General features: G+C 38.0%; 2 protein-coding genes across 5 annotated transcripts in view; one reads left to right on the forward strand and one right to left on the reverse strand.

The window, feature by feature from the left end:
• Positions 1–1780, forward strand: part of LOC116170487 (venom dipeptidyl peptidase 4) — an 88006-nt gene extending 86226 nt beyond the window's left edge. For all 4 annotated transcript variants that reach the window (XM_031486927.1, XM_031486923.1, XM_031486926.1 and 1 more), the window contains exons 9-13: positions 11–246; positions 297–692; positions 754–1109; positions 1157–1368; positions 1416–1780. In XM_031486927.1, the coding sequence (XP_031342787.1) occupies positions 11–246; positions 297–692; positions 754–1109; positions 1157–1368; positions 1416–1517 (1302 nt within the window). In that variant the 3' untranslated portion in view covers positions 1518–1780. The remainder of the gene's footprint in view (positions 1–10; positions 247–296; positions 693–753; positions 1110–1156; positions 1369–1415) is intronic.
• Positions 1781–5249: 3469 nt separating this feature from the next.
• Positions 5250–15790, reverse strand: LOC116170484 (uncharacterized protein C05D11.1-like). The gene is made up of 11 exons (XM_031486919.1): positions 15451–15790; positions 15161–15402; positions 14906–15115; positions 14736–14858; positions 14437–14691; positions 11309–12001; positions 10837–11260; positions 6299–6545; positions 6063–6249; positions 5557–6011; positions 5250–5509 (listed from the first exon to the last, which is right to left on the reverse strand). Exons 1-11 carry the CDS (start codon positions 15620–15622, stop codon positions 5446–5448), a joined length of 3072 nt encoding a protein of 1023 aa, XP_031342779.1. The 5' UTR covers positions 15623–15790; the 3' UTR covers positions 5250–5445.
• Positions 15791–20309: the final 4519 nt, after the last annotated feature.

Raw genomic sequence — 20309 nt, forward strand, 5'->3', positions numbered from 1 at the left:
TTCGCTCCAGGTTAACACTTTGAAGCAAAACAACGGTTGGTTGGAGTTATTTACTCCACCTAAGTTTTCCAAAGACGGCTCGAAATTCCTGATCATCCATTCACAAGACCAAGGGCACGGAGCAGGATCGTACCGACATATAACAATCTACCCAACAAACAATGCAAACAATCCTGGCAAGCCCTTAACTTCTGGCCTATTTGTGGTCACGGAAATATTGGAATGGGACGAGGCGAATGACTTAGTGTATGTCACCCACAAATATTTCCTGATAAATTAATCTTTGCATCTCCCAGGTACTACCAAGCTAATATGCCAAACGCTTCCGAAGTTCAACACGTCTTCACAGTGTCGGTCAACACCTTGAAAACGAAATGCGTAACCTGCAGTTTGCGGGAGAAAGAGGACAGTTGCTCGTATAATTCTGCTCAATTCAGCAAAGATTTGTCGCACCACGTATTAAACTGCGAAGGACCGAATGTTCCCGAAACCATGATATATTCGAAGAACAAGTTGGTTGACGTGTGGGAACGTAATTCGGATTTGCGCGACTTAGTCCGAAACGTGAGAACGCCTGTGATAGAAAAGCATAGGTTCGACCTTCCGGGTGGATTTAAGGCACAGGTGATGCTTAGGTTGCCTTCGAATATAGACAAAAGTGGGGACACAAAGTATCCAATGCTTGTGAACGTGTAAGTATCTTGCAGGAGTTTTTAATTTATCGTGGTTCAACAATAAATTTACACTACTTAGATATGGAGGTCCAGATTCCTTCCAAGTGGTAGATCGATTTAATATGGATTGGGGTAGTTACCTGGCTGCAAACAAAACCATCATCTACGCCACCATTGATGGTAGAGGATCCGGTTTAAAGGGCGACAATATTATGTTCTCACTCTATAGACGCCTGGGTACCATTGAAGTTGAGGACCAAATTAATGTTACAAAACAAATTCAAAAAACGCTACCGTACGTGGACGAGACTAGAACCGCAATTTGGGGTTGGAGCTACGGTGGTTTCGCATCCGGCATGGCCCTATCGGAGGACACGACGGGGGTTTTCAAATGCGGCATTTCAGTTGCGCCTGTAACAGATTGGACTCTTTACGGTAACGGCAATTGAAAATTACGCCCGAAACTAACTTTATCATATTAGACTCCATATACACTGAACGCTTCATGGGTTTACCAACACCTGCAGACAATGAAAAAGGGTACGAAAACGCGAAGCTAATCGAGAAGTACGAGGGTCTTCGTAACAAAGACTACTTTCTCGTGCATGGCACCCTCGACGACAATGTTCACTACCAGCAGTCCATGTTGTGGTCGAAAGTTTTAGAACAAAACGATATTCTCTTCCGCCAAATGGTAATGCCTCACTTTCAGTTCCATTTTTACACCATTCCATATTATAGAGCTACCCAGACGAAGATCACAGCTTAGGGTCAGTAAGACCGCATCTCTACCACTCCTTAGAACAATTTTTGGATGAATGTTTTATAGACAATGAAGTTTAGCAAAATGACCTTAACGCATACTCAGCCTAGTCAAAGGAACCATCAAATTAAGAACCAAAACCATGTTCAGATCTCACTTCAACTAATTCGCAAAATATGTGGCATAATTGATAACGTTGTGAACTCGAGGTTCACGAAAAAATGTGTGTACTTATAGGTACTATTTTGATGTCATTTATACATTTGTACTTGGTGTAAATAGTATTATTGTAACATATTTGTTTGTAAAAAATATTGTCTTTTTATAAACGTTGAAATATTTATTAATTGAATTCACAGATTGTTGAAATTGAAAATTCAACAAAACAAATCAATGTGAATACTTGCCATGAAGAAAACTAAAGAGTGAAAACACTATCTGGCAAGGCATTTACTAATCCTAAGCGGCCAAAGCGATCGGATGATAATATCGCACTCGTACAAGCCAGTAGTGAGAGTTCTGGAAGTTATCGAATCGTACTGGTTTGTTTGTAAACTATCATTTCTTCGTGAAGAGGTGGTCACGTGGGGTGGCACAAAACTGTAACCAAATGAGTTACGACACCTAATTCCGTGATTGACCTGGACTCTCAACTGTAGGCTCGGACGAGAGGCGAGTTACCTATATCAGGGGCGAGATTCTGCTAATAAAAGCTCTTCGGTTAAGACTCTATGTGCGTTATATCGGTTGCGATTCACTGATTTCCACATATTTTATTGTTGTTGGTTTGATTTGACCAGCAAGTTTTTATTGCACCAAAGATGAGACACTGTTGTACAGCTACCTTGTTTTGTTACCCGCTTGTAACCCAACCATTTCTTTTGTTTTACCACTTGCCATTCACCTGTTTTTATATCATGTTTTGTGTGATTTATATTTATCATGTTTTTATGTCTACCATTTATTTAAACAAATTATCTTGCACATTGACAACATTTTCACTATTGCTCATTCGAGACTATTGACTATTTAAATAACTGATGATCAAAAGCATAAGACATTCAAAATACGAATTATACTATTCCGCCATTATGTTCTAATGTGTGTTCCCTCACCCTACTGTACCTACTTCAGGTCATAGCGTTGTTTAAATGTTTGATCACGTGCCACTTTTTGATTTCATATTTAAGTGGGATCTGTACGTTTAACTTATAGCATGCTTATAGGCATTGTGATGGTCATTTTTAAACGTTGCCAGGTTGATTTTATTTTCGTGTTATTGTAGTGAGCGTAAATCCTCCGTATTTCTTTTGTGGAGCTATTTGAAATCGAAAGTTTATGCACAGAATATATTTAAATCTGTGGTTTATGTAAACAACTTGTTGGGTATCCATTCTTTCTCTCAGGATGCTCGAAATCTCTTCAGAATCTTTTCAAAATAATTTCACAATCTCTTCCAAATCTCTTCTGAATTTATTTAGAGGCAATATCTTAAGTAAAAGGCGACATTTTTTGGCTAAAAAAACCATAATCTGGACCTAAAATGTTAGACTGTACATTTTGAGTTTAATGGGTAGATTCGCCTGTTTATGGTCCCTTATCAAATTAGAGTTTGAGAGGTTCCACTCTGTATATACAACTTACGACGATACATACATTTTTGAGAGTTGGCAACCATGCAATTTCTAGGTGGGGAAAAGCTGCCTGCGCCATCTAGAAAGCACGGACGGGGTTTACGTTTGGCATCTTGTCTTGAATGGCGTCGCTCCATAAATGTTTGTTGTTATTTTGTGTTATTTAATGCAGGTAGTAATCTTTGTATTTCTTTATATCGTATTTGTGTTTTATATGCCGCATTTTATACTTTTTATATGTTTCAATCTTTGTTTTTTTGAAATTTACTTGGTTTAACCGCAATGCAGAATGAAATGTTTAATACCGTTATCCTTTTGTTTATAATTGTTTACGTTTTTGGTGTAATACTTGCTTAATTTATGTTTATTGATGTTGATTTCTTGGTCTTGTCCCTGAAGTAACGTTAATATAAGTTTTGATCTTTTATTTTAATATGTGGAAATTACCGATTCGTTTGATGTATGTACTGACTTGTTGTTTGTAACTAACCATTTTCTTTAAGCAGTCACGGGGGTGGTAAAAACTGTAGTTAAAATTGAGCTACGACACCTAATTCCGTGAATCTCTTCGACTTTCAACTGTAGGCTCGAAACCCCGAAACCAGGGGCGGGTTACCTATCTTGCAGGAGCGGGATTACGCTAATCAAAGCTCTTCAGTTTAGAATCTATGTGCGATAAATGAGTTACGATTCGTACTTTATTGCACCAAAGATGAGTCACATCCTGTGTATTTCACCCTTTCTTAGAATCTTGGTACCTGCTTACCTGACCCATAATTCCCAAAACTTGTTTTTAACCTGTATGTTACCTCTTGAAGTTTACCTGCTACTTTTGTGATGTTATATTCTGTTACGCATTCACATGATTACAAACAATTAATTTGACAACACAATTTGATATTAATTTGGCGGCTGGTTTTTTTATTGGTAAGTTCTTTTTTTCCCAGCCTATTTCTATTTTTATTCGGGGAACTATCATTTTCAAAGTTTATTTTTGCAATGTAATTTATTTCGACTTAAATTTCAGAGCTTTCACAATCTTAATAATTGTGATCATTATTAAACAAACTTTTCACAATTTGTGTGCTTTATTTTACGTTCCTTCCCTACTGTGCTTCAGGTCAAAGCGTTGTCTACAACTAACGTAAGCGGGATCTTGTTTAGTTTTGGAGGGAATAGTCATTCGGGTGGTCATTTTTAAACGTTGCCGGGTTGACTTTATTACGTGTTTTTATAGTGTGAGTTAGCGTAGAACCTGGGGGTTAAATACACTATAAGTTCTATAATTATTTGTGACTTTTTCACGTTGTAACATAGGCAAAATTGCATAGTATATACGGATACTAGGCACGAGTTGGTTTAAAGGAGATAAGTAGGCTGGTTTAAAACGATGGGTGTTACAAAGGTGAGCAGTGAAGCGTCTGGCTTCGGTAATTCCCTTGTGGCTAGACGAAATCATGGAGTAGAGAAGCGCTGGGGTCTCTCGGATTCAGTAAAAACGGGCGCGGTTCTGATAATTGCGTTGGGTCCGTTTTGGGTTTTCTATTACGTTGTTACGACCAGATAAAGGGATTATTATTTGAAAAACTAAGTAATTTTAAAAAATGGGCTCTTTATTTCATTTCTCTTCAGTAGTTTTTGGGTGCGAGTTTTGAAATATATTCTTTTATCATTGTCAAAAAGTGCGTTTATTCGAATCCATTTTACAGTCCAGATAAGTCGAAAGTCGCACATTCATATTGTCACAAAACGGTGAAGTTGATACTTTTTTCATTCTCTTCTTTAACCTCCGGAGCTTTTTCCCATTTCAGAAGCTTCTGACTCCATTTTCCAGTCCACGCAAACCAATACCAAATGTTGGTGTCAATGTAGGGATGTATACAAGTTTTCTGTTTTTAGATTACTTTAAATGCGTCAATTTGGTCTTGTAAGACAAGTACTACTACAACCACAGACAAATTGGGTACTTTATCTGTGCTACAATGTTGAACTTGCGAGCAGTGATGTCGAAATACAATTTTGTTAATACCAAAACAGTCTGCTTCACATGTAGCGCACAGAAAACTAATGTCACTGTCTGGTGCAAAGTTTGTGATTGTATGTATGTCACTGCAATAGGATTCGAGATCATTGAATAAGGTTGTGGATTTGCAAAGATGGGTTATTCTTTGACATAACAAGAATCACAACGATATATATTTAATTTTAGTTGATCATATTTACAACTGTTTGTATTTTTTGGTGTAGCAATCCAATGATATTAATAATATGTAGGTACTCAAGATTACATGAGGAGTTAGCCTACACATTGAGAACAGGATTTGTGTGTTATTTAAATGCATCCAATAAGCAAATATTACAAAATCAACTTTATTTAACACATTTCTGTAAGAAAGCTGTCCTCCAAAGACGGGTAGACTTTCAGATTAATATCAAACCTATAAAAACCCAATCACAATGATAATAAAAAAGTTAATGTACTCACTGTTTGAATCCGGCTGCAATTTCTTCAACCTTAGTGGGATCGCATACAATCGCCGTTTTGACTTGCGACGGATTGAAGAGTGGCGCGAAATATTTCTTGCCTACACGGTTTAAATCGTTGATCGTGACCTCATCTATCAATTGCAATAAGGTTCTGTTGTATTCGTAATTCACGCCGAAAAAGTAAGTTTGCAACGAATGCATCACAACACATCCGATCGATTCTTCATTTTGGATGAACTCGTAAATTAGGGAGCACTTAGCCGATTCAAACAGTGTATTATCCCATTCCTCGGTTTCGATTTGCTTCTTAACAATTTCAGCCGCTTCCTTATAGGCACCCACGACATTTGTCGCGCGTGAAAATCCTAAATGCATGAGACCTTCGTGAACTTTTAAAGTAATACTGAATCCATAAGCGAATCCTTTCCCTCTTATTTGCTTCCACAAAGGCCCCTAAAGCGCCAAACATTATTTGGATTTTCACCAGAAATCGAGTTTACCCACCTCGGCCTGCGTTAAATAATTCGCGTACACCATAATGGCGGGCATATCAGGATCGTCGTAGGCACGCACGCTCGCGGTAGATTGCCTAAACTCGGAAGACTCCAAGCATCCCATTCCAACAATACAATGAGACAAACCATTCTCGTTCTGAGGCGACAACAGTTTCCAATCCGGAGTAACATTTAAACTAAAATTTGACATTTCCAAGATAATATGCGGCGCAATTTAGATGTTACCTTTTCTGAGTTCCGATTAAATTCAATTCCGGCGTTAGCAAGTTGTTAAACGCTTCGACCGGATTTTCACCTAAATAATCTAAATTGGCGGCACAGTACAGGGTTACGTTCGACGGGTCCGTGATCATCGATCTCACTTTTTCCATCACCGCGAGTACTTCGGCGGAATTCGGACCTTCCAAATCGCTCACTAGTTGAGTTAGAAATTTGTGCTGCTTGAAAACGCCGTTTGCTTGTTGATTACTATCTAAAAAATACGTCTGGTTGAGGCTTTTAAGTAGGTCAATTGGAGTGCGTATATAAACCACATTGTGGAAAATAAGAACTTCTAAAGCCATCAGCAGGTGTACTTCGGTTTTTTTAGTGCTTTGTTTATTTATTTTGTGTTTCAGTACCTACGATTTTATATACCTACTCAATTTTGAGAAAGGCTCGGGAGGTACACTCCCGTAACGTTGCCGCCAAGGAATCTGTGAATGACACAAACCTCACCCGCAGCCGCATGGCGGCAGTTGTCATTGCTACAGCATGTTTAAAAAAAAGAATAGAACGTAGTCGAAAAGGTCAACGCCTTTGGTGGACAAAAGAAATATTTCGCCAGCGCTATTTTTATTGTGGCACGCCTTTTCCCGCGTAGTGCATAACACAGGATATTTTTTATAAGCTTCTTTTAATTAAGCATTAATTTTGGTTTGGACATTTTAGTATCTATTAGGTACACAAGTATATTATTGTAACACACTTCCTTTTCCCGTATGGTGACTGTTGTGACGTGTTGACACACCAGGTCCGGCGGAAGTGTTGGCGTATTGCCGCGCTACGGGAAGTTTGCGTAGCCTTAGTTAATGCCTCACTATAGGGCAGCTCGACTTCGTCATTGCAATGCATCACTATAGGACCGCTCGGCTTTGCCGTTGTAATGGCTTATTATGGAACAGCTCAACGTGGTTTGTCATCGTGCCTCACTATAGGTTTTGATGCCCAACCACCTGAGAAAGGTCGAAGTTATGCCCAATTTCTGTCGTGATCTGTAACCCTTCCCATGCGGCCGTTAAAGCGAGTTTTCTCTGTTTGTGTGCTACGGGTGATCTATTCATGGTCTGGATATGGTACATTGTTGTCTGCCTTCGATTGACACCATGCGGCCGTTAAAGCGAGTTTTCTCTGTTTGTGTGCTACGGGTGATCTATTCATGGTCTGGATATGGTACATTGTTGTCTGCCTTCGATTGACACCTCCACAAGACCTGGTGCTACACGAATCCTGTAGTTATGCATCTGTGCGCATGCGCAAACTGAGAAATGCCAACGTTCTTATTCATGGAGACTTTTTTTTGAAATGTTCACCATAGATGCTTCTAGCAAAGAAAAACATAGCGTATATAGCTATGACCTTTTGGAAAGTTCTGATCGATGCATGGAAAATGCGCTAAAGTTACTCGCCTTAGGGCGAAAACCTTTTTCAATTTTTGTTGGTATTACCAAAATTTCACTTGAAAGTGAAAAAGAATTGCAACATGTAAAGCACATCTGTCTCTTCAAAAATTTCCAGAATCTGTCTCTTCAAAAATGTCCGGAAAGCTATTTCACTTTCGACTTTCAGTAGGTATGTAAAATGGACTATATAAACGTACGACAAATGCAATGAGCTGGTTTTCCCTAATATCAAAAAGTTGCTAGGAATGTTTGCAATTACAGTCGCAACTGCAACCCAGAGAACAAAATCGGCCATCAAAGACTCGCAGGTATAGTTTGACAGTCCACATCAAGGACATGGTATTTAGTTTAGCTGTCATTGTTTCGATATAAGAGGGTCGATATGCTTATTTAATGCGCGTAAGGTCAGTATAAGCCCGAAAACAGGACCTATTTAAACGTGATCCTTAATGTATGGGACGATAGGGGTCAATATCTTCGACAGACTAAGTCCAGCATTTCGAATTTCCCGCTCAAATTTGACGTCACACTAATAGAGTCTAATACCACTTTACATGCGCATGCCTTTAGTGGCAAGTAAAACTTTTGAAAATGGGAAAGGCGTGGGGGGGGGGGACAACCACACGTTTTACCCATCATGGTATTCTAATCAACGGTCTCAATAAAAGGAACTGTTTTCTACGAACTATCGCCCATTTTTCTGACACGGAAAAAATTAGAAATTACTACAAACGAATTTTTGAATGTTTAAGAAATCTTTTTTGAACCTTTTTGAATCGATATTGAATTTTTTCAGTGTTATATTTTAAAAAACAGAACTTAATATGCTATTTTTAGATTGATATACAGGGTATGCCATTTAAATAAAATTAAGTTAGATCCAATAACTTTTTAACCCGATAGTACTGTATAATTATTTATTTTGAAAACCGCAGATTGTTTATCAATAATTTTCAAGAAACATTTTTTTGTTTCTGTTTTACTAAGAATATATACGGTCATTCTGAAATTGAAAATTGTTTGATTTATCTCCGTATCTCTGAAGCAAAAATGTGCAAATTTTGATTTTACCATTGCAAGTTTGACTCAAAAAGAGCTCATAACGCCTATAACAGTGTCGAAAATGGGACACCCTGTACATGAAACACTATGTAAAATTCCAAAAGGAAAATAAAAATGTATTTTCATTTAAAAAAAAGTTGTTGGTTTTAATTTATTTTTGAGCTTGTGCTCTTTTTAAACTTTAAAACTTAATACGGTAAAATCAAAATTTTCGCTCGGGTAAGAAATACACGGAAAACCACAAAATTGTTAATTTCAAAATGATTATCGGCCCGTATGATAAAGCCATACAGCATACTTAACTATGTTGTCAGCTAACAGTGTTGTTAAGACATGTGATTGGGTGTTTTTACAAACAATAACATCATTCTTAAGCCGGCCCGTGTGTCGCAGTTGAGTTGAAGCTGGACTGCGGTACTAAGGGTCCCTGGTTCGAATCCGGGTACAGGCATGGGCATTTGTAAATGTGTAGTGGGTTAGGTTGGTAGAGCAGCCTTAGCTGAAACCCCGCCCACTCAATATTACAGACAACAAGTTAAAAAAGTTTACAAAAAGCGCATTTCCACTTACATTCATTTCTCATTTGTCAGATGCAACCTCTATTAAAATCGTAAAAATCCGGCTACAAATATGAAAGATAGCGTTGCATATGTGCAATCCATTTTGATGTCCTTCAATTTCAGTTTATAAGAAGAATTTCATTTCAATGTTTTCTTAAATAAGAAAGTTGACACTGCGCATGCGCAAACCTAAATTTTGAAACTAACGTTAGATTTTCCTTTGTTTCAAGTGGCCATGTATCAAATTTCATTTAAATGCTTCCATAAATAAAAAAGTTTGCAATTCGGTTTATAATTAGTCGAGATGCGAAAAGGGCACTGTGAATTTTGAATCGATTCGACTCAACTTTTGGCATTGCGTATTATATGGCTAAAGATATGCCCGTATTGAATTTAGACAACAGTTTTAGGACCGTCTAGGCCAGAGCTGGCCAAACCGTCGATCGCGATCTACCGAGCCGATCATCTCATCAGCTTACGCTTAACTTAAAACGAGTGCGCCCAAGCGACCAAAAACCTACCATTTCGATAAATAGTAAAAAGAAGACTTTTTTACCACCCACACGTTAGTAAGTACGTATTGCATTGGGGTAAAAAGTGACCCCCCCCACTTTTTTGACGGAAATACACGTTTTGAGGCACCAGAAATCCGAATCAAACAAAATCTCGATAATGTTGGTCTGTGTCGGTCCGTCTGTACTCTCATTTCCGGCTAAACGGCTGAACCGATTGGAACAAAATTTTGTACACTTATTCTTAGATATAAAAGGGCAGAATCGCGCATACGAAGATGTGCGGGTGGTATAGCAAATCATCCCAACAGAAACCTTTTTTCATAGTAGAAGTAGCTGGTAGATCTCGAAGGATCTTACTGGTGTAGAGTACATCAAACGATACAACAGTTTGGACACCTCTGGTCTAGGCCATTGTTTAGCAGCAAACAGTGAACTTTTTTTGTAATTATCTCTTTTTGACGCATTTTTTGCAAATTTATTTGTAAAACGGTGGCTTTTAATCTCACTGTGGCCGGCGGAAATGGATATCAATAGTACGAACGGATGCGTAACATGAAAACATGAGGTATGTGAAAGGTGGCCACAAATTAATAAGCGTCTGGAACTCTTATTGTATTTACTCTATGTTACTACATATTTACCCAATTAAATGGGTTAACTAACAGAAACAAATGACACCACATTTGCATTAGCTCTTAAATGATCAAAAGATAACCTGATGACTCTATTACAAATTTTGCCAAGTATAATGTTGGTGATAATTTTCTTTGATTTAAAACGTTTACACAATTTAAGTAAGATTTCAGTTTATTGTTTGAGAAGACTAAGGTCCTTTTGTAAAACTGCTCTTTTACCTTACCCTGTTAGGCACACGGAATATCTTATCCTTTTTTATATGCTTACTTACCGATTTTCTTTAAATTTGACACAGAAGGTTATTTAAAGATGAAACAAATTGTACATACCTGGTACATAACGAAGCGCTTTCATTATGTAGGAAACCATAGATCCCCCACTACGTTTAGCATGTGCAACTTCATTAATAATCTTTGCAGCGATAATTTTTAATCTTTCCACTGTAAACTGGGTTTGGTAAAGTAATTCGCGCAGCCAAATAACACCACGTTCGAATTTGGCGGGCTCCAATTGTAAAATAATAGACGCCGTGTGCGCGTAAATGCCACACTGAAAACGGCCGGAATCTAACCCGCACAGCCCCAGTTGTTTTCCGGCGGATACAGTGTCGTCTTGCAATTGTGCAATGACATCTTCGTACGGAATGATTTCGCCGTTTCTATTGATGGGAGACTCCAAAAGAGTTTCCAGAAGAATCGGTAAATACGGTCTTAGTTCCATGGGAACATTTGAGGTATCCATTAACGCGGCTAACTGAAACGAAACTGTTAGCTAAAAAAAATGTCATTTTGCTCAACTCACATAAACGAAGCCGCTTTTTAGGTGGTCGAAATACGTAAAAACGGGCGTATTAGAGAGATTGATGTGATTCTGATTAGAGGAAAGCGTGGTGTAGCGCGTTACTTCATGGAAATTAATCGACTTCACATTAGGAATTGGTACACACGTCAACATTGAATCGGGAGGAGGTCTTTCATTGAACTCGATAGCTTTCACGAGTTCATCCGCTTTTTGTGCTACACCAGTTTCGGTGAGGAGCTCAACTTGAGCTTCAATTCGGGATTTTTCTTCGGCCGCCATTTTTTGTTGCTCCTCCGTACTCGGCACGCCTTGTATTGCCACGACAATGTTATTAACAAACCATTTTGACAATAACTGTACCCAGTATTCCTTTGGCTCCTGGTCCATTTTCTCTAAATGGGCCAACGGATTGATGCGCTGCTTTAAGTCTTCCTCGGAATGCCCGAATAACATTTGATTAATTAATAAATTTGCGACTGACGAATGGGGACTAATCTCTAAATTGCTGAGATACTCGAGCTTTTGTCTGTTGATGATGGATTTTAAACGTTTCATGTCTATATCTTCCTGATCGACGATCGCCTTGAAAACTGTGTCTAGCTTTGGTTTAATTAAATGAAGTTTTTCTTTCGGTACCCCTTGGAACATTAGGTACAGACATGTTTCGGAATTTTCGTACAGACTATACGAGACCTACAATGATCACGAAATTAATATGATGAACTTAACTCCAGCCAATTTTCAAAAATTTAGATGAAGCTCAAAAAATATATATATACAATGTCCCAAATCAAGTGTTGTCGTAAGAACTGCATTCAGTACTGCGCAGATTTATCATTTTAAAAAATGACGAACTGTGTCTTGAACAAAACAAATAGGGCCGACTGCCCGTAATTTAGTGTTAAGAAATGCTTTTCAACCGTCGCGAAAACTAGCAGCAGCCTCGTTTCAGGTTCTCTCCAGTATTTAAAGAAAACCACTTCCACACTCCTAACGGATTTCCAAAACAACTGCTAATCAACGACCCAACGCGCCAAACGTCCCTAGTTCTCCATATAAAATGCGCAATTCTTCTCTTAACAGCGTGCCTGGCAAGATAAAATTTAAACATGAATTACGCATTGACGAAATTTTTGAAAGGAAAAAAACAACACTGAGATAAAAATTTAAATGAAACGAATCAACTTTGTACTTTATCCGTAAATAATCCCCCAGATTAATGGCAAAAAAATCAAACTAGTTATTAGCAGAGCCACAAAAATGCCTATACCCGAAAACCTGTGCTATGCTTTTTGAGAAAAAATTAAACTACAAACTTTGGAGCTTAGCTCCCAAACAATGCACTTTGGATCTGATTTATTATTTAAAAAAATTGTTGTTTTGGCTCCCTCTACTAATTTTTTTGACAGACAATTATATACTGTTCTCCAAGGAATAGTTCTGCAGGTGTAGTTGTATAAATATTTAATTGAACAATGAAAATCAGAATGTGTCCGGAATCCTCGTTAAGGAATGCGCCAGCTTGGAATAGGTATTTTAAAAAAACGTATACAAAATTTTAAATCCAAAAGCTTAATCAAAGATCCTATTAACACGGTATGCCTTATGTTTATTTTGGACCTTCTCCTTTCAGAACGTTTTCTTAAGCTTATTTTTATACGCAACCAATACCTGTGTGCATGTTGTCCATCTACGTATTTAAGGGTTCAAGATCTCACAACTATACAGATGCAAAAAAATTGGCGCATGCGCAACCCAACTTTTGTATTTGCGCAATCCTCGACGCAAAAAAATTAATGCCAACCCAACTTTTGTATGCGCATCCAATTTTCATTTGTTCAAATATTTAAATGAAATTTTGCGTCTAGGCACCTCAAACAAAAGTGAAACTAATGCCTATGCAAAAAATTTGTTTCGCGCATGCTCAATTAATTAATTTTTTTAATTTGTTGATATTTAAATGAAATTTTGTATGTAGGCGCCTCGAATAAACCGCTTAAGATATGTTGTCAAAATGATGGATGCGTAAAGATCTCGAGGAATATATTATTACAAGCAATTAATTCTGCAATACAATTTAATACTAATTTACTACCTTGGTTTTTCCTAGCCTCTGTGAATTTTCAAAATTTATTTTTCAATTAAATCCACGGGCGGACTGGCCCGGAGGTGGTGGGTGGCAGACGCAGACCCCCCCCCCCGCCATCTTCATTACACTAATACTTTAATGGCCCATAACCTATGCAATTCCACCTGGCCCGTAAGTACCCAGTCCGCCCCTGATTAAATTTGTTCGTTTTGCTTCTATACCTTACTTCATTCTCACACCACAACGTTCAATTATTTTTGCTATGCAAGTTAGGTAGTTCTGCACGATCATGTGTGTGCCTTGGGGTTCAATTAGTTTTAATCCAAAATTCTAAGTTGTGCAGTCCTTTGGGTCTAGCCTTGATATATTACAAGGTTAAAAATGTTGAAACTTTGAAAATTTAACAAAAAACAACAAAAAATATAATAATTACACAATACACATACAATGTATTTTTATTAAACAATCGAACGAACGACTTGGCAAAAAAAATTACAAAAAATTAACGACGATTTTATTGCAAGTATCCTAAAAGAGGTAGGGGATTCAAGAACAAGGAAACATCTGGCCATACAGTCATACCAAATGGAAGTGTACAGCGTGTATTATTGTAAAATGGCAACTGTAAATTCAACAGTTTTCCTGACAGCCATTACAATTCTTCTTACCAGTTAAGCCATGATGTGTAAAATATAAAAACATTATAGGGTAATACATTCCAGTTCTGTCAAAAAAAGTCGAGTGGAAGAGGCGTCGAAATCAAAACAAAATTAAAAAATATTTGTAATTTTGATGACTCTTTAAGGGTAGCTTCCAAAAAACACCCTCTCTCTATTGGAAAAAAAATGTTTGTTTTGGTCCCCCCTATCACACCCAATTTTTTTGCACAATGAACACCCTGTACAAAGCACCTAAATAAATTTGGCTAAAGCAAGGAGATTGTGGTTGGTGAATTTCTTATATACATTTTACTAACACTGGATGCTGGGACATTGTTCAGGTACCAATTTAACCTTACCCACCGGAGAAGTCTACTCACCAAATTTGCAAATGGATCATCGATTTCGACAAATTCCTGCTGTAAGGGGGCCACAGAAAAATCCGTCAAATACTTCAGCAATATTGCGCAAGCGCTTACTTCGGCATTCGCTTTAACAGCCGAAGGACCACGCCACGAAACACTAACCATTCCCGAAGTTTCATCATCCGAGGGATATTTTATTACAATATCTTCTGCCTGCTCAACAGCCGGACAGGGATTTTGCCACGGTCTGGTAAAAGGGCCTCGATCACCCTAAAGTTTAGGTTTATTGTTAATTAACGAAATCTCCAAACTACCTTTTCAATAATTTTATTTTCGACCGGCTCTAAGGCACGAAAGACATCGTCGGGTTTGATAAGGCCGACAATTATTAGCCTTAGATTTTCGGGACGATAAAATTCTTTGTGATATTTTCTGACCTACAAGACATAAGTGAAACAATTAATATTTTAAGCTGTGTCTGAACCTTTGCATTTGTGGTAGATTCTCTAAGATTTTTCATTATGCCCCCAGTTTCAGAGGAATATCCGCATTTACCGGGATACATTTTTCGTTGCATTGTTAAATGTAGTCTCGATTCACCAGAATTCTCACAGCCTTGCATTTCACAGTAAACAACACCGGCATCTTCGCCGGTGCCGGTTATATGGTGCACCTCGGTAATAAATGCCTCTTCCTACAGTAGGCTGTTTAATTGTTTGTAACGGATTTGTACACTTACAGAAAGAATGGGGTATAAAATATGGTCGATATAAATAGGCATAAGTGACAAAAAGCCTTCGTATCCAGCAGTTTGCATTGTATAACAGGTATGATCAACATCAGTCCAGGCATTCGTACCGGATGCCAAACATCGATTGGCCAATAAATCTAAAACCCCTTTGTACGGGTACAATTCACTGCCTAAAAATATCAAATGCTCCAGGGTGTGTGGAAGGCCGTCATCATCAAAGGCTTCGGTAGCTGAAAACATCAGTTAGGCTACAAATTCACCATGCGTTATTAACTTACCTAAACAGAAAAAACCACTAACGACAGGACCGTCGACCTCTGTGATGACAACAGTGAGGCCTGTATGTTTAGATTTAAATTCGTACACTGGTATTCTATTAAAGGCTTTAACACAGTGCACCAGCTCGAAAGAGCCGGAAACACTTGTGGGTGTAATATCAGCGGGCGGCATCTCGTAAAATATCACTATTTACTTATCAGACTATTAAAAGTATCTGCCAAACGGAACTTGAAAGGTAGGGGTTGACGATCGCCGTGGAATACCTAATTTTAAAGACTTTTAAAAATACAAGACCATTGACCACCAAAGATTCCCCTTGCTTCCCCAAGGTTGTTGAGAATACGCATGTGCGAAGTTCCAACCCTTTTCTTCCAATAACCGTCATGTATGGGTTTTTGTAATACGATGGTTAGACAACACACATTGCGTTTAATGCAGATTCTGTGCTTCCATAACAGTGGCGTAACTAGAAGCGTGCCTGGTTGTTTTGCTTCTGTGCTATGCATAAAAGCATTGATTATACGTTGTGTGTATATAATTAATCAATGATAAAAGCAACTGCTGATGGGCTCCGGCTTCGCAGAAACTCAAGAGCCAGTGTTCATGCAAATGAAACTTTATTAACGATTAACAAATAATAATGGCGATTTTGAGGTACAGACACAGAGTTGTATACAGGGTGTTAATGACCGCATGTAAAAAAAATGGGTGATAGAGGGGATCAAGACAAGCACTTTTTCCAAATAAATCGAGGGTCCAACGTGTTTCGTTTAGGAGCCACCCCCAAAGAAGTGGTGAAATTCGGATTTCTTGTTTAATTTTTTTCTCAGCAACCAATAAGAGTTACAAAGATGTCTTTGAATAAGTTTTCGGGTATGCCCTATTCGATTTTGAAAATTTTTTTTTCAAAATTCCAATCACAAAAAGGCGCACCTCTACTTGAGGGTGCGAAAAAAATTCTGAACATGAAAATCACGAATCTGAAATTAGTTTTTAAAAATTCGAAAAAAAAAGTTCCGCTGCAATTCTTGGCCGGACAACAAAAATGGACCACGGAATTATGTTGTGTACATACTTGATGAGTTAAGGAACAAAATTGTCGAACAATTTTTTAAAATCACATTTCAAACAAAACAAATCCATTTTCGTTATCCAGCCCAAAATAGCGGTACTTATTTCAGAAAAGTGCTTGTCTTGATCCCCTATATCACCCAATTTTAGCGCATTTTTTAAGAATTAAAAAAAAATGTGCTATTGTTTGCGGTCTGTCCGTCCGTCCGGACCCACTTCCACCGTTTTGAAGTTCTTCTAGGGGAATGGTCCTAGAGTCCTGCAATTTTTTGCAGTAGGTAGCCTATACCTTGAAGGTGTGCGAGACGGCCATCAAATTTCGCTGTCTAAAAGGGGGGCCCTCCCACGAATTATTTCCTGAGATGCTGTTTTTGAGAGTAAAACGTGCATAGCTTTTACATACGACAACCAATTGGTCTCAGATTTTGTATACTTACGCATGCCTTTAGTAGTGCTAAGTTAAACTTTAGGAAATGGGGTGGGGGGGGGGGAGTTAAACACAGGTTCTACCCCTCATAGTATTCTAATGAAAGGTCTCACCGAAATAAATTGGTTTGTACAAACAATAACTTTCCTATGCGACTCTTTCGAGATCAGTGAGCGACGGGGCCTGTGGGGGGGTTAAACATTAATTTTATCTCTCATTGTATTCTAATTAAAGGTCTCAACGAAAGGAACCGTTTTCTACCAACTACTGCCCTTCCTTCTGTCCTCTTATCAAAGTACGGGGAGGAAGGGGAGGTGGGGGGAACTAGTTTTATCCTAGGAATTAATTTCTACCAACCATAGCCCTCCTCCTCGACCTCTTGTCGTAATCGGGTATATTCCCTTATACCTCAAGAACGGATTGTCGAAAGAGGGTTCTTACCAAGAACATCGCGGATTATTAGCTTAAATACGGCAAACAGTAGCAAAATCCGGCTTTGCAGACCGCGTTGGCTCGTAAAGGGAGTAGTAGTGACGTGGGTAGTAATAATGAATGAACGAATGAGTGAAATAGATCAACGAGAAGAAATTTAAATGCTACATTTGCGCAAAAGTTGGACACAAGCGGGCGGAGTGCCCAGACATGAGATAAGGACAAAAATGTGTCGAAGGACAAGACGGAAAGTGTATACAGAGGCAAGGCGAATGTCAGTAAGTAGTGTTCGTGAGTCTGTCGGTGAACGTGGCAAGCGATTCGCAGAAGAATGCCGTTTCGTGGATTCTCAATTCGGGCACATCGGATCATATGGTTTGGCCGATTGATTGGTTGCGAGACGTTAAGAAATTGGATATACAAGTGCTGATCAGAGTGACTTCTGGACAGACGCTTGAGAGCAACTACTGTGGTGCTGTTTGGACATAATGTCAATCGAAGATAATAAATTTCACGTCTCAGAACTAAGATAGAATTTATTTTCGATCCAAAGTGTCCGAGTATTGGGGATTCAAGTGGTGTTTCGGAAGAACAGTGCCGAAATTCTGCGAAATGGCGAAGTTGTTTTCACCGGAAAACGAAAAGACAAACTGTATGAACTGAATGGACGAAAGGAGAACCGGAAGAAACTATAGTCGGGGAACAAGAGCTGTTTTTTCGTGGATTATGGTGTCAACAGCTATCGGTTGTGGCATGGACGAAAGGTATTCGTCGGCCGGGACGTCGTCGTCGAGAAGCTTCTTTTGAAGCATTTTTCCCATAGTTCTTAAAATTGTATATAGTGTAGAAAAAACATCCCTACCATGAGGCTCATATAAAAATCACGAGGCATATACGAGTATATGAGGCTGAATTCTTTATAGCAAATTTTTCATCAACAAATGGAGGCCGGGATTGCTAACCAGCCATATCCCTCCATAAATTTAGACTATATGCATAAACAAGTTGTAAATCAGCATATGCATGATTAAAGCGCATTTTTGGTAATGCAGGTCAGTATTTTATTAGCGAAGTTTAAAAATTATCGATCTCACGAGTAATTTTGGCTGCGTTAAATAATTAATTTTATTTAATTTCAATTGACGGTACGTCTTCATTTTGTAAAACAAATCACAAAGTAAATAATAAGTTTTTATACTGGTAGCGCTATCTAACGGTAAAATTATAGCACCTCCGAAACCCATATCAAAATTATTTTCTTCAATTATCGATCTCACAAGTAATCAAGAACACATGACTACACTAACTGTAAGCACGGATATTCATACTTACAATACAAGGAACAAAGAGAATCTTTATATACCGTTTCATAGATTAAACAAGACCAAAGATGGCACTACATTTTACGGCATGAAATTTTTCAATGTCTTGCCAAAACAAATAAAATATTTAGATTTGCACGCATTTAAAAACTGTGTAAATAGTTACCTTAAACGAAAAGCTTTTTATTCTTATGAAGAATTTTTAAAAGATAAATTTGATAACATTTAAGTTTTAAAAGCAACAGTACCTTGTGTGATCATGTTCTCGTGTCCTTTGTCTTTTTTTTTTAATATTATGTAATTGTACCTGATGACGTGTGAAAATACTATTGTATAGATCACAAATAATAAAATGAAATGAAATGAAAATGAAAATAATCTAACTCAAAATAGACTAGTGCCTGCACATCTACACTATAGCAGAAAGCTTTTAGTGAAAATTTGAATTCTCTAGCTATTGTAGTTGTGGAGATCTCACGCGGACAGCCGGCCTGCCAGCAATAACGAATATAATAGCGTATTTTTTTCAAAAATGCGCTAAAAATCCGTAGGTAGGTACGCATTGGAAGCAAAAATAGAAGGTGGGGGACACTGTCCGTAGAGTCCAAGCTTCAAATACGAATATCTCGAAAAGTGATTGTCGAAAAAGCGGCTACCTACTCACAAAGACGAAATGGAGGGCTCTGGAAGACATTCGATGATGGTACTCGAACCGATTGAGCAGCCCGCAACAGAGATACCTATCTTGAGAATGAAGCTATGAAAGTGGGTACCTACGGACAAAGAAAATAAATTATAATATTAAAATAACAGTAGACATGTTCCACCATACACCTAATATGCTATATAATTAACTGAGAGAATGCGTTATCAGAAATTTACTTTCGAACTCACGTTCTCATTAATTGGCGACATATTCACGTTAACATCTCTTAAGGATTTTATCTAAAGAGAAATCGGTTCTATCGAGTTATAAAAAATTACCTCACTATATGGAATAAGAAAGTTTTAACGACCTAAATATTAACTAAACCGCAATATTTTCAATAAGTGTATATCCTTTTGTATTGTTTCAAATGTATTTATCCTTCCCTTCAAACCAAAATTCATTGTTACGCAAGGTGTGTGCAAGGTTTCGTTTGCTTCGTAAATGACACCATTGCCGATTTACCTGTGCATCTAAGGTAAGTACCGTGCAGCTTCAATTAAAAGTGGCGTTCCACTTTTTCCCTAGAACATAGAAAGTTTGAGTTATTCACATAATTTGAAGAACGTTGTGGTAGATGAGATGTCCGCTTTTCATTATATGGTCTTGTTTACAGCCACACGTACTATGGTACCCTATACTACTCATACTTTTGTATGGGTATAACTATTCATTACGCTACATACCTACCTACTTACTAAGTAGTAAGTGTATACATCTGGTAAATGTGATAAAGTAGGTAAGTAGTTTCTCACACAGATTCGAATTTAATGAGACATTTCCGTGGAAAATGTACTACATTAACATTTTAATTGTGAGCGCTTAGCTACAACAAAATCGTGACCAAAAAAGGTACCTAATTACCGAAAAAGTCCCCACTTTGGTTGTAGACGCATTACA

The sequence above is a fragment of the Photinus pyralis genome, unplaced genomic scaffold (genome assembly GCF_008802855.1).
Source record: "Photinus pyralis isolate 1611_PpyrPB1 unplaced genomic scaffold, Ppyr1.3 Ppyr1.4_LG5, whole genome shotgun sequence".
Classification (NCBI taxonomy): Eukaryota; Metazoa; Arthropoda; class Insecta; order Coleoptera; family Lampyridae; genus Photinus; species Photinus pyralis.